Source organism: Rousettus aegyptiacus, unplaced genomic scaffold (assembly GCF_014176215.1).
Source record: "Rousettus aegyptiacus isolate mRouAeg1 unplaced genomic scaffold, mRouAeg1.p scaffold_m13_p_5, whole genome shotgun sequence".
In the NCBI taxonomy this organism is placed as follows: domain Eukaryota; kingdom Metazoa; phylum Chordata; class Mammalia; order Chiroptera; family Pteropodidae; genus Rousettus; species Rousettus aegyptiacus.
In genome coordinates, this window is record NW_023416308.1 from 113,319,413 (window position 1) to 113,332,657 (window position 13,245).

At 46.8% G+C, this 13,245-nt stretch overlaps 2 protein-coding genes across 6 annotated transcripts in view; one reads left to right on the plus strand and one right to left on the minus strand.

The window, feature by feature from the left end:
* The window catches only part of STX3 (syntaxin 3), a 40,392-nt gene extending 31,452 nt beyond the window's left edge, over window positions 1–8,940 (plus strand). For 4 of the 5 annotated variants that reach the window (XM_036220429.1, XM_036220433.1, XM_036220432.1 and 1 more), the window contains 4 exons: window positions 169–279; window positions 1,752–1,865; window positions 4,321–6,840; window positions 7,368–8,940. In XM_036220429.1, the coding sequence (XP_036076322.1) occupies window positions 169–279; window positions 1,752–1,835 (195 nt within the window). In that variant the 3' untranslated portion in view covers window positions 1,836–1,865; window positions 4,321–6,840; window positions 7,368–8,940. The remainder of the gene's footprint in view (window positions 1–168; window positions 280–1,751; window positions 1,866–4,320; window positions 6,841–7,367) is intronic. The other variant, XM_036220430.1, reaches the window with a different exon arrangement.
* A 262-nt stretch (window positions 8,941–9,202) lies between these two features.
* On the minus strand, window positions 9,203–13,178 carry MRPL16 (mitochondrial ribosomal protein L16). The gene is made up of 4 exons (XM_016119004.2): window positions 13,004–13,178; window positions 12,584–12,649; window positions 10,698–10,846; window positions 9,203–9,911 (listed from the first exon to the last, which is right to left on the minus strand). Exons 1-4 carry the CDS (start codon window positions 13,056–13,058, stop codon window positions 9,426–9,428), a joined length of 756 nt encoding a protein of 251 aa, XP_015974490.1. The 5' UTR covers window positions 13,059–13,178; the 3' UTR covers window positions 9,203–9,425.
* Between the last annotated feature and the right edge of the window lie 67 nt (window positions 13,179–13,245).

Here is a 13,245-nt window from a genome sequence, read left to right on the forward strand (position 1 = left end):
GAACAGGGGAACCGTGGGTAAATCATGTAGAAAATGCGAAAGCACGCCTTCTGGAAGGCTTCTGGATGCTCCTCTTGACGTTGAAGATTACAATGTGTGTGTAGGGGGGATACTTAGGACCGTCCTGAGGGGTGTTTCCTGAGTGTGACAAGTGTCTGTTCCTTGCAGGGTGAGATGTTAGATAACATAGAGTTGAATGTCATGCACACAGTGGACCACGTGGAAAAGGCCCGGGACGAAACGAAAAGAGCCGTGAAATACCAGGGTCAGGCCCGCAAGGTGAGACCCTCTCGCTGCCTTAGGAGAAGGGTCCATTTCGTGCGCCGTCTCTCGCTCTTTCTCTCCTCCCTGTCCTCGCCTCTGTCTCCGCTGCCTCTGCCTCTCGCGTCCGGGGAAAGGGAGCCATGATCGACCGTATCGAAAACAACATGGACCAGTCAGTGGGCTTCGTGGAACGGGCCGTGGCCGATACCAAAAAGGCCGTCAAGTATCAGAGCGAAGCGCGGAGGGTGAGCACCGTAGTCCCAGCCCGCCCTCCTCGCCTCTCCTCTCTCCGGTCGTCCCCACCTGTGTCCCCGGCCTCATCCAAACACCTGTGTCGGTCTTGCCTAGAGACTAGCTGCCCCCCCTTCCCCGGTGTGCCATGCATGGATCTGGCTCACATGCTCTCTACCCAAGAACCCACACTTGAAGGCAGGAGGGTAGGACGGGCGTATCGCCCAGGTATTGCTGCTCATCTCCTGCACGGAGCTCATGATCCTTTCGGATGCTACACGTGACCGTTCGGTCTTCAGACACCTTCTCTTCACTGTCCTCCGCGCCAGGAGCCCAAGCCCTGCCCATCCCCCGCCCTCTTCCCCTTTTCTGTGCCGTGAACCCAGCACTGTGCAGATTGCTGTTGTAAACATGATCTCACATCCTATGGAGCACCTATTAGTTCTGCTTGATAGACGAAACACTTGAGGGTCTGCGTGAAGTCATTGGCTTCAGGCTACCTAGTGAGCGACAGGAACTGGGATTCGAATTCAGATTCCAGTCCCGCTCTTTCCACCACACCGTCCTTTCTCCCCACCCCCTCTCTGCCTTTTGAGGCTTTCCCAGTTCTCTGCTTATTGACTGGTAGCCAACTCCGGCTTTTGCTTTTTTCAGACTGTTCTTTTCCGACTGTTTCTCCTGGGCTCTGATATTTGTGTTCTTCAGTTCCTTGTTTTTCTTCCATCTTCACCTGTTGCTTGCGCAGGGACTCAGGGAGCTGGGGAGTTATTTCGCACGACGAATCCAGGCTGGTTCACAAAAGGACCACGTGGTGCTTTCTGATCCGCAGCAGCTGTGCTGGGGCTCACCCTATGCCTCAGGGGAATGATGGACAGAAGTGTGAAGTGAGGACTGTGTCAGAAATGTCTTCACACTCCCTCCTGGAAAGGAAAAGGCAGTCACTTTCTATCTCGTCCCGTTGCTACTTGGAGAGCCCATGACAGCTACGCTTATGTCCTCATATGCAAGACTGCACTCTATGAGCCGAGAGCTGATAGAAACTCCTATTTCCACCTGGAGCACATAGCTAGCCAAGAAGTAATCTAACAAATATAAAGTATCCTAATAGGATGTCCTGAGATGTCGGCTTTTTTATTTGAATTGATAAGATGCTTTCTATGTGGGGCTGAGAGGGGTTGGGTTTTAGGTGAATGATTATTGCTTTTTGGCTGTTTGTAGTAACGACTCGTTTTTGTTTCTCTTGTCCTCATCTGCAGAAATTGATCATTATCATTGTGGTAGTAGTTGTGTTGCTGGGCATTTTAGCATTGGTTATCGGCCTTTCCGTTGGGCTGAACTAAGGGCGGCCGGGGAGGCCGCCGCACTGACACGTAAGTAGATGGGAAGTTCTCAGACTCTGCTTTGGCCGCCTCTTGAGAAACGAGGCTGGGATTTCAAATTCCACTTCCTACCCCTTGTGGTCGTCCTTGGACACGCGGAGCTCTCGGTTGCCTGTGCATTCTTTCATCTCTTTAAAGTTCTCTCCTTGGGTTCTGGCTGCCGTCCATGGGCCGCGTCTCCTGTTCGTTCCTATCCTGTGGACCCTCTTCCTGCTCTTTGTCTGGCAATGTTTTGCCACCCTTCTTGGCCGTCTGGGCACCTCATTTTCACGTTCCTGACCCAGCAAGAATGCTCCTAAGCTGGACACATGCTACATTGTGGATCTGGGGTTTGTCTTCTGAATCCTGACTGGCTTTCAGGGATGTCGGGCTTTGCTTTTCATCTCCTTTTCTATGCCATTGAAGCTTTGAATTGGGATTGGGGTCTGTGGGGTTTTATTAGTATTGCCTGGTTGGTTGGATTGGGGATGATATAGTAGCTAACGTGTCTGAGTGTTGAGTTATGCCGGACAGTGTCTTGAACACTTTATACACACCCCACTGAGTCCTCACAGCAGCCTATAGAGATAGGTGCTATTATAACCCACATTTCACAGATGAAGACACTCTGGCTTAAAGAAAAGCTAAGTAACCGGGCCAAGTTCCACAGAGCTGATAGTGGACCTAGGAGAGTTCTTTACTGTATCTCAGTTTCTCTTTGTAAAACAAAGCAGTCATTTATCATTGCCTACAAAGTCTGGAGAACCTTACAGGATATTAAAATTTAGGGTATTAATTTTTAATAATCTGGTAAGAAGAATAAAGCTGGGCCCTGAATCAGGGTTTTATGTGTATAGCATCACAAGAATGATCTAGTTACTGAGACTCAAAACTTAAGGCTGTTAAGTCTGTGGCTTCTTAGATACTAATTTTTTTCTAAAAAAGTATGTTATATATAGTTACAAAAGCTTCTAAATACAGAAAACATGAAGAGAATTAACTTTTAATATTCTTGCTGTTAACCTTATGGTATGCTTACACAGTCAGATGTGGTTTTACATAGTTCAGACTATATTATCTACAGTTTTGTACCCAGTTACAAAATTGTGAGCATCATTCCCCATCACTGAAATCTCTTTGCAAGTCATCTTTTCAGCAGAAGATTGTGAATAGATTCTCAATTATTTTAACATTTCCCCAGCGTTGGAGGTTTGTTCTCGTTTTGCTATTGCCAAAAGTATAGCTAATTTATATAATAGTTTTCTCATTTCTATTTTCTGTCTATTATAAATTTATGGAAGTCGGGTTACTGAGCTAATAGATAGAAATATTTTGAAGACTTAATACATACACCATGTTGATATCCAGAGGCAAGCCTTCAATTTATTTTTGCTTCCCTGTGCCTCCTCTTCTTTCTGCCATGTGACAGAAATAATAATCTGAAAGTCAGATTATTACAGCACTAAACATTCTCCTTCCTCGTGAGAGAGAAGCAGCAATGAGGTGATCGACCTCTCGTAGTTACTAACTGATTGGTTCTTTTTCTGTTTCTGGCACTTGGCGTCTGGTCCTTGATGGTTTTTTGCTTGTAAAATTCAAGTTTTATTCTGACTCTTAGGGATCTCATTGGAAAAGATGTTAAAATTGAGCAAAGGTATAGTAGTTAATATCATGAAAGATGTCTCGCAAATTCATAGCGCCCCTTACCATTCCTGATTCAAGGACTTTAAAATGTAAATGAATCATTTTTTAAAAGGAGGAGACTAATTACTACATTGTTTTTAGTTGACTTATTTGATCTCTATGATGCCAAGTTGCTGAGCAGTCACTGAGCTGCGTACTGTAGTGTAATCCACATTCCCCGATAGAGTTAGGACTGGTTATTCCTGAGGTCTGGACTCCCCTGTCCCTCCAGGTGACCTGATGGAGAGGTCCCTGAACAGGAGGGAAGGAAGGCGACCCCTGGCAGCTAACACTATCCCCAGTTTTAGATGAGAAAGCTCTTGGAGGCTCAATGAAGTTGAGAAATTTGCCCAAGCCTACACAGCTCATAAGGCAGAGCAGCCATGATATGATCCCCGAAATTTTCTGTGTTCTTTTCTGCCCTTTAAGAGAAGTGGGGGGAAGGTAGGGAGAGTAATGGAGAAGATTCGAGTACCGGAATGCTTCTGAAGTGTGTATTTCAAAGGTGCCGATGTGGGAGAGAAACAGGTGTTGTCAACTAGTGATTGTGCCTCCTCAGTGACAAGTCCTTCCGTGGGTTTGTGGCAGCCTACGTGAAGGGTCGTAAAAGACCCGGAGGTTTCAAAACACGTCCCCCTCGTAACAGGGCTGTTTGTTGTACAGCGGGATGGTTAATTCCAGGGCCTGTCATGGGTACGTCCTGTGAATTTCTCAGGTTTAGCGCTGACGTTCCCATTATTCTCCCTTTTTCTGGTATTTCTGATCTGTCCTCTCCACCTTCTAGGTTTGTGGCTGGCTCTCGATGTCGCTCTTCACCACCGTCCTGTGCACTGATCAGCTCCTCCTCCCCTGCCTCCCTTAGAGCCCGGTTTCACTCCAGCCTGCTGTGGCCCCTCGTCTTCAGATGGGAGTGGAGTTGGAACGGCCCTCCTGAGAGAGTGGGACCCGTTCCCTGTTTCCTCATAGCCATCCTCGGACCTGACCCAGCAAACCGTCTAGCCCTGGAGGAATCGAGTCTACCTGATGCAGCCCCGAGTTTTCCTCAGAACCTCTGCCCCACCAGTTCTGAAGTACCTTTCCTCCTGGAGGGCTGAACCAACCCACTTCTCTCTCCCCTCCGGTGTCACATTTTGCCTTGTACCTAGGAAAGCCTGTTTGAGACCTTCCCAAGGTGCTGTGTTTTCTACCTCATGGACTATTCTTCTCCCAGAAATTGCAATGTATTTTTTTTAGGGGGGGGGGGGTGCGGTTCTTTAACAAAACAAAGGGATTCTTCCAAGTTTGGCAACAAGAAGGCTTGGACCTGAGTCTTCTACTTGGCAGGGTCCCAATCCTCACAGTTTGTTGTCCCCATGTCCTGAAAATGAGGGATTGACAGATGTCATTTTGGTCTCGGAAAGCTGACTTCTTTGAAAGTCAGCCTTTAATTAAGCTAATAGTGCGTTCAGCTTGGCGGCCGACTTCGATGTTTGTCTCTGTTGTATTCTCCCGTGTTTACTCAAGGATACGCCAGCATGATACAGTCATCTGAGGTTACTGTTTGCAAAGGCTGAGGGTATTTGTGTTCATGGCCGAGCCTTGGAAACTGCGTGCTCCTTGTTAGAGCAACCTCTTATGAAGGCATTGCCTGAGGCCCCAGAAAACCAGGCACTTAGCACTGGGGCAGGGACGACCTAAGGTGCTTGAGCTTCGGGCTCTGGAAATGCGTCAAACTGGTGCAAGCATTCAGCCACTCATTTCACATGTTCCAGATGAATATAATCGTGTGCGAGATGTATGCACACATAGGCACGTGTCTCTCATGAAGTAGGACGCTAGAGGTGGAGGACATTCTAACCTCAAAAGAATAACCTTGAGCTAGGCTAAAAATTAGGTAAGAGACATTTGCTTCCTTACAAATGAGTCCTGGTAGGAACACGATCTTCCTGTGTCATCGAGAAGCCCGCCGTTTCTAGATGAGAACTGGGATAATCATAGATCTTTGGGGTGGGGGCTGGATTGATCGTCATTAAGTTTTTTTTGTGTGTGCTTAGCAGAGGTGCGACAAGTTTGACAACCCCTCCCCCACCCCTGCTGCCTAGGCCAGGCTTGTCCTGAGGACAGCCCCAGCAATCCAGTGTCAGTCGTGTGACCTCTGAAATGGCCTTTCTCCAAGGCTGAGTCGGTGGGAGGACACCAGGGACTACTGAGTGGCTCTTCCTTCTACCAGGTTAATGAGCTCGACAGGTCCTTTGTCTCCCCAGTTCTTGTCATGGAGGAAGCAACAGCCAATCAACTCTCAAATGTGGCGACTGTGCCCACCCGGTGGCGAGCCTCTTAGCTTCCCTGCCAGTCCCCGCTGGTCTGCCTGATGAGTTATTTCAGCATTGATTTTTATTGCTTTCTAAGAGAGGGTGAGCACCCTAATCCAGGCACTGCCCGTTGGCGTCCTTTGCAAAGGCTACTTCTCCCCGTCATTGCCCAGCACTCAGACAGAGCCAAGGGGAATGCCCTCGTACCCATGGCTATGAAGCTGACTGTGGACTGGCTCCGGCAGCAAGGCCAGACAAGCTCTGATCAGAGGCTTTTGCTCTCCCCAGATTGAGGTTCGGAATACAATAAGTGAAGGGTATTTTGTTGTGTTGTTGTTGTATTTTTAAAAATGTAAACTTGATTATTTTATTGCTATTTAAAAATAAATGACTTTATATTGATTGTGAAACAGTTCTGGCTCAGTTTCCCCACAGGACATTGGGTGATTGGGTGCCACCGTGAGGTGGTTTTCGCTAAGGTTTTGGAAAGGGGTTAAAATCTTTTTTTAAACATGTGCTCGATCAGATGGATCCGAAGTTCTGATTTTCGAAAATGGTTTAACTCTCAAAGAACACAGTGAGGCTGTATTTGAGTGAGTTTCAGATCTGAGGTGCTGCCCCCACAGGAATTTGGTCCGTTCATTGAGAATACTAGCTCGAGGAGGAAACGGGGTAAGTCTGTCATCACGGTACCCGGCAGGCCGAAGAACGTGGCAAGCGTCCTCCGGGAGAGCCGTCGGTCCAGCCTTGAACCTTCCCCTTAGAAGTGACATGTGTATGAACAGGCCGGGTTCTAGAAGCCAGATCCATCTCCATCCCCCTTCGTACCCTCTTCCGCGTCCAGATCCACATTCGTGCGTCCTGTCCTTCGAACTCTGTACAGTGCTGCCGATTCTCATGTGCTTTTTCTTTCCTTGTCTGGATGAGCAGAAGAAGATCATGATCATGATCTGCTGTGTCATCCTTGCGATCATCTTAGCTTCTACCATTGGGGGCATATTTGCCTGAAAAAGGTGAGCCATCTGGGGTCGGGGGCGGGGTGGGGAAGGTCTGGCCTGCTTCCACTTACCTGAAACTCTCATGTCCTGAGGGCATTGTTTGTCACCGGGTGCCCTGATCTGGGTGGGATTAGGTACAGGTTGGGGAAAACAGAGATGTTTCATAGTGAGAACAGTGGAAGAATGAGTTAGTAGTAGGTAAAGAGACAAAAGGCTCCAATCTGTTCCATGCCAGGTTTGGTGGCAAATGCTGTGTTCAGAACGCCTTGTATGAGGGTGTCGATCTCTCGCAGCAAAATTTGGGTCTCATCATCGGGGAATGGCGAAAGGATAAAGAATTCTTGTATTAGAAGCACCCCGAACTCTTTGGGGGCAGGGCCGCACAGTAAACCTGATGTAAATTTTCTCCTTCACAAGGTTAGGACAAATTACTGTAGCCTTGTGAGTTGTCCCTGCCCCCCGCAGTGGAGGGTTCAGCAACCCTGACTGCAGACATCCTGCCGTATCATCTTTTTTCTCCCCGCCTCTGTCTGTTCCTTCAGCCCTCGCAGATGGATCCTCGCCTGGCATTTTCAATCCTCCCGCCTCCGTGGTGCCGTCGCTTCTCCACTACAGATTCCTCAGCGGCTACTCCTCTTTCCACTACGAAACCTCGTACGACCCAGGGCAGCAATGAACTACCCCCCGAAAGCTATGCAGAGGGAGACTTAGGACAATATGGAATGGGAGGGTGGGCAGGGGTGAAGGGGCAGGGAGTACAGAAAGATGTAGCTGGTCAGGAAGATGGTTTAAAGGAATGACATGCAGGAGAGAGAAGAAAGCGTGACAGGTGCCCGGTTAGGAGAGAGAGGCAGTTACTGTAGCGTACTCAGTTCACTGGGATCTTATTTTAACTGAGTTCATCAGGGTCTGGGCACTTGTTGCTTCTCTGCAGGTTCTAGGCCTCACCTTTGACCAGCCCTACGTCTTCTTCCTTCTTCGGGGTCCACTAGTTTTTAAAAGTGAAGAGTGTCTAACGACAGGCACCATGTATGTCTTGCTTACTGCTGTGTCCCCATTGTTTAGGACAGTGCCTGCCACTTACAGGTGCTCCAGTATCTGTTAATTACTATAATTAAGCTCTTGATTTCTGCTCCTGGATGGGTCCTTGGATTTGACTTTTGAACCCTTTAAAGCATCACTGGAAAATGGTTTTCAGTATCAGAGACTATGTAAAAATGCCTGGAGTGATCCACTTATGCAAAAAAATACAACAGCCCCCCCCCATTACAACCTATACCTTAAAGGTCTTTTTCTGTGAGTGGTGATGGTAGAGTTCTAACAGCAGCCTAAGACGGTTGGCCCTGGACTGTGGCTCAGTAACAACATGGATCTCAGACAGAAGTAACAGGTTTATACTGTGATTGAACCACAAGTCAGTACCATGCTCTGTGAACCATGAGATGATGTTAGGTCAGAGAGGTGAAATGAGGCTGTTGCTCACTTCTCACCTGATTCATGTCGCTAGCTGAAACCGACTTTATCGGCCAGCAATGTTTGTACAAGAAACCATTATAAACACTGTCCCCAATTCAAGGTTCGGACTTGCTCTAATACAACTTAGTGATTAGTTACAAGAGGTTCATTAAAAATAATATGACTTTTTGAGGATCATGTTTAGATAACTTTGTACTTTTTAAAGTAAATTATTTTCTTTGCTGGCAGTTTTACTTTTTAAGTGCAATAAAGAAATTGGACATTTTAGTCAGTGAACTGTTCTTTATCCACTTTCAAAAACAAATGGTTTAATATTTCTATCCATTTGTATTTCCTTTAATTTGAACAAGGGACAGAAAAGTACTGTGTGCTAGCTCTGAAGAATAGTTTGATCTTGCTACAGACGAACAGGGAGCTGGAGCCCTGGGGCCCTCATTTACCTGAGGGAAAGACAGAGCCAGACGCTTGTTCCTCAGAGAATTTCAGACCTAGGAAAGGCCACAGAATTTCAACTTTTGTTTTAATCAGTCCCTTTTGCTAAAAGGCAAGGGTATGTTCCTTGCCATGTTGTCCAACATCCCCCTTCCAAGACTGAGAGAAGATGGGTAGCTGGGCATAAATAAATACCTGTTGAATTAACTTACGTACTGTCGTTTTTTTCTCTGCTTTCCTGAAAACATTAGTTTGTATCTGTCACTAGCAAAATGTCAAAGAAACAAGCTACTGCAGTGTGTGCGCCTCAAAGGCAGCACAGGTATTAAGTCCGGCATGCATCTCGAAGGTGGGAGATGCAAGCATCTGCTTCAGCTCTTAAGACATTCATCTTGCAGCCAGGGAGGACCACAGCTCCCGAGTCAGTCAGGGCTGTTTCTTAATCATTTAAGGGATTAAGAGTGACTGATGAGAAGTTATATCCTGAGGTGATACTCAGACTTTATTTAATATAAATACAATGCACTTAAAAATCGAGAGATCATACAATTTTTCAGAAATCATCCGCAGTACTCATATGCTGCTCCTCGACTGTGACATGAGCTACCCAGGTTTTCATGGTGGGCCGCGGGCAACAAAAATGTAGACAGCGTCTCTCAACAGCCTGTGTGCATTTAGTCCTCACATTGTCACTACACGCGTTCGGGCATGTAGAACTTGCCCCAGTACCGCCCCTTCTGGGTCAGGTCATACGGGCTCAGTACTTTCCGTATGCCCAGCATGTTGGCAGTGGCTATGCGCTCGAAGGTCCAGGGGTTTTGGTTGTTACGTTCTCGTTCCTCTTGATCTTTCCGCATCTTCTCTAGAGTCTCACGGCTCACAGCTTTTGCCGGGAAGGGCAACTTGTGGGCAACCTGGTCGAGGAAACCTTGGACCTCTTTGAATTCACAACGTCCACCCATCTCTACTATGAGGCGGCCAGCCCTCACGGGAGTCACGTAGTGATCAATGGCTCCTTTGCCTCCCCCCATGCGCTGTCCCATACTCTTGCGGGTGATGGGCTTGAAAGGGGCTGGAACTCGCCACAAGGCGAACATGTTCTTGGGGTCCATAGAGCGGTTGATTGTCAGGCGCATCATTTCAAAATGGCCCCAGTGAAGATAACCACCACCCAGTGCCTAAAAGTGAATGGAAGAATTAGAAACATGGGATTTAGACCAACTATACACATGAAGATGATGAGTTCTAATAAGTACCATGGAGGAAAAGCCTAGGACAGAGTAATAAATGAGAACAAGAGTGGACCTGATATCAATGAATAGCCAGGGAAGGCCTCTGTGAGGTGATGTTTAAAGTGAGGCTAGAACAGTAAGAATTAGCCAGAGGAAAAACAAGCGTCCCAGGGAGAGGAATGGAGTAGGTGGCGGCCTGGGGAGTCTGAGCAGCAGTCCCACGGTGTGTCCTGTGGTGTGGCTGGAACAGAGGGACGGGGAGTGGACACCAGGTTCTGAGAGGCAGGCAGGGGCTGGCCACACAGGCTGAGGGAAAAGGACTTTAAAACATCGCCCTGGTACCTGGTGGGAACTCGATTCTAGTCCACACCCATCTTTGTAGCTACTGACATCAAGCCTTCGTGGAAGCTAAGTGCTGAGTAAGGAAATAGCTGTCCCACATCCTAAGCAGTGGATAGTTTTATTGTTCCAGAGGCTTGAGAAAATCTCACAGTCCGATTATGGGGTAAATTAGGTAGCCTCTTCCTTCCCCCATTTTTACATTATTTTCACTTTACATTAAAAAAAAAAAACCACATAACTCAAATGTTTACTGGATATTGCACATCAATTTAAAGAGAACTGGTGGCAGTTTTAAAAAAACCTGTAAAGGAGGAGACTAGAATTTGGAGTATGAGATCATGTTGCTCCTCGGCCTCTATCCCGTTGCCGTTCGACATCGAACTCACTCACCAAGATCGCAAAACTGCCCTCTGTGAACTCAGTGGCTTCAGTGGAAGGTCCTCGTATGTCAGTCAAGTTTTTACGTTCTCTTCTCACTTTGGGCACAAGTGGTACCCTTTCAACAAATCTAAGCTTGGGCTTTTCAGGAATGGAAACATCTAAAAGGAGCACAGACAACCAAGAATAAGTGAAACTACACATCTCAAAGGATCCATTTTGTTCCTAGAAAGATTTGTAGCAATCAGGTAAAAGTCTTAAATTAAATAAAAGTTACCACTGAATAATAGTTCTAAAAGTATGTTAGGCTTTTCCTGTTGATGCTTTTATTGATAGTGGAATCCTTTGGCTACGACAATAGTTAAGGCAAATGTTTTTGAACCTTTGAAAGTAGCAAAATCTTAACCTTCAAACCAAAATGCATTCATTAAATGCCTTCACTGTGCTTAACACTATAAAAGGGACCTTTTGGGATGGTAGAGATATAAGACTGTCATAGAATAACACTAACATTTTTTTGGGAGAAATGTCTACTGACTACTAGAATTGGGCTGAATGCTTTACATGAATCAGCTCATTTAATCTTTAAAACAACATTATAGCCTTGGCATTTAGGGCTTCTTTAAAATTTTAAACTTTTAAAAGTTTTACACACATCGAAGTGCCGAATAAACAGTGAACTGCTCAAGAATTATCACAAAGTGAATGCATAAGCAGGCCCACATAACGATCACCCAGATCAAGAAACAGAGCAGGAGGCAGGTATTATTTTTAACCTCCATTTTATAGATGAGGAACTTGAGGCCTAGAGACATTGTATAACTTGGTCTTGGCCATGCAGTTAAAACAGCAAAGCCAGACAGTATGACACTTAAAACTACACTGCCTCTCTGGATGTCAGTGGGGGTGGTGGGAAGAATACTATATGGTACATGAAAATATCTACGCTCTGCTGCTCGGCCACATTCTTGTTGGGAAACTTACAACCCAGGACTCCCCCAATCAGTGCTCTTTACCTATGCAGGGGCTTTTCAGCTGAGACCTGCATGTATCCTATAACATGAGACAGCTTGCTAGGTGAGGGTGGGCAGGCTGAAATGCAGGTCAGACATGGTACATCTTGATCATGTCTGACACTTTGACAATTTGAAAAAAAAATTATTATCCTGTATGTCATTTAAGGCATCTCTATAATAAAACAAACATGGCTCTATGATGGAGTCAGATACAAAACAGGAGACTTCAGAGAAATATCAAATTACTTATGGGCTAGTCAGTGTTACAGAAACTGTCCCCACCCCCATCTATATGCAGCTACAGAGAAACTTAGTAATGTAATGCTTCCTCTGGTCTACGGTCCGTATATACTCCAGGAGCATGTAATAGTTTAACAGTTATGTGTGAAGATAAGGCTCTCAGAAATCCAGCCCTGTTTCATTTTTAGAGATTTCCAATATTAAAAAAAAAAGAAAGAAATGGTGTATTAGAGTTACAAAACTGTGGCCTACCTTAAATGTTTAACAAATTAATGCTTTTCAAGTAATATTGTTAAGTGACTGCATATATGTAACATCTGGAGAGAACGTCAAAAGTCAATTTGAGGCCAATTAGCCCGAGCTGAGGGTGAACCACGGGCCACACACCAGTGACAGGCCATAGGGGAGCTAGCTCATTACGCATTTGCTCCATAAAAGCAAGGACTTTTTGGGTCTCTTTTGTTCTTTATATCTAGTGTTTAGAACATTGCTCGGCACATAGTATGTCTTCAATACATATTTACTGAATAAGTGAATGGGGATAGAAAGCACAGAACACTCCCACCTCTTCACCCACCCTCTGCTGGGTCTCAAAAGAGAAAAAAGGCTTACAAACATGAAAATGACAAACTGAGCGCTCACCTTCAAAAGCTGGCACGGGGAGCAGCGTCTTTAGGCCAGCACTGGCGGGCGGGGCTGCCCACGAATCTACAAAGACAAATCACGTTAAGCGAGGAAGGCGATAGGCCGGGTCTGGTACACTCTGAACCAAAAACACTCCTGGTGGAAGTAAGTGTCTTGAGGGGTGGGACGCGGGTTCCACTAAGTGGGCTCACAAGCCCAGGCACCCCTTCCCCCCGCTAAAAAAAAAGACCAGCCAGGGTGATTGAGCGCCAACCCCCGTGAGCAGCTGCGACTCTTCTGCACGAATCTTATGGCGGGTGAGGCGGCAGCAAAGCGCAGCCCCTACCTGTGCTTCAGCAACCATATGCATATCCTTCTTTGATTTCGGGGGATATAAGATTGAGAGTGGGAAGGAAAAAAGGCAAGGGGACTTCCGACCTGATAAAGGCACTCGCAGGACGGGCGCACTGGCGCGAGCCAGCAGACGCCACATGGTCACGCCTGTCCAGCCGCGCGGGGCTCCCCACAGCGACCACGGAGGACACCGTGACCCAGGGAAGCGTGCGGCTCTCCAGAGCCCGGTTACAACAAGCCTTTTCCGCGCCGAGTGGGACAGGAAGTTGTGTTTGCGCAGGTGCGCTCCGCGGAGAGTCCCCCGCGGAAGCGGAGGAAACTCGAGC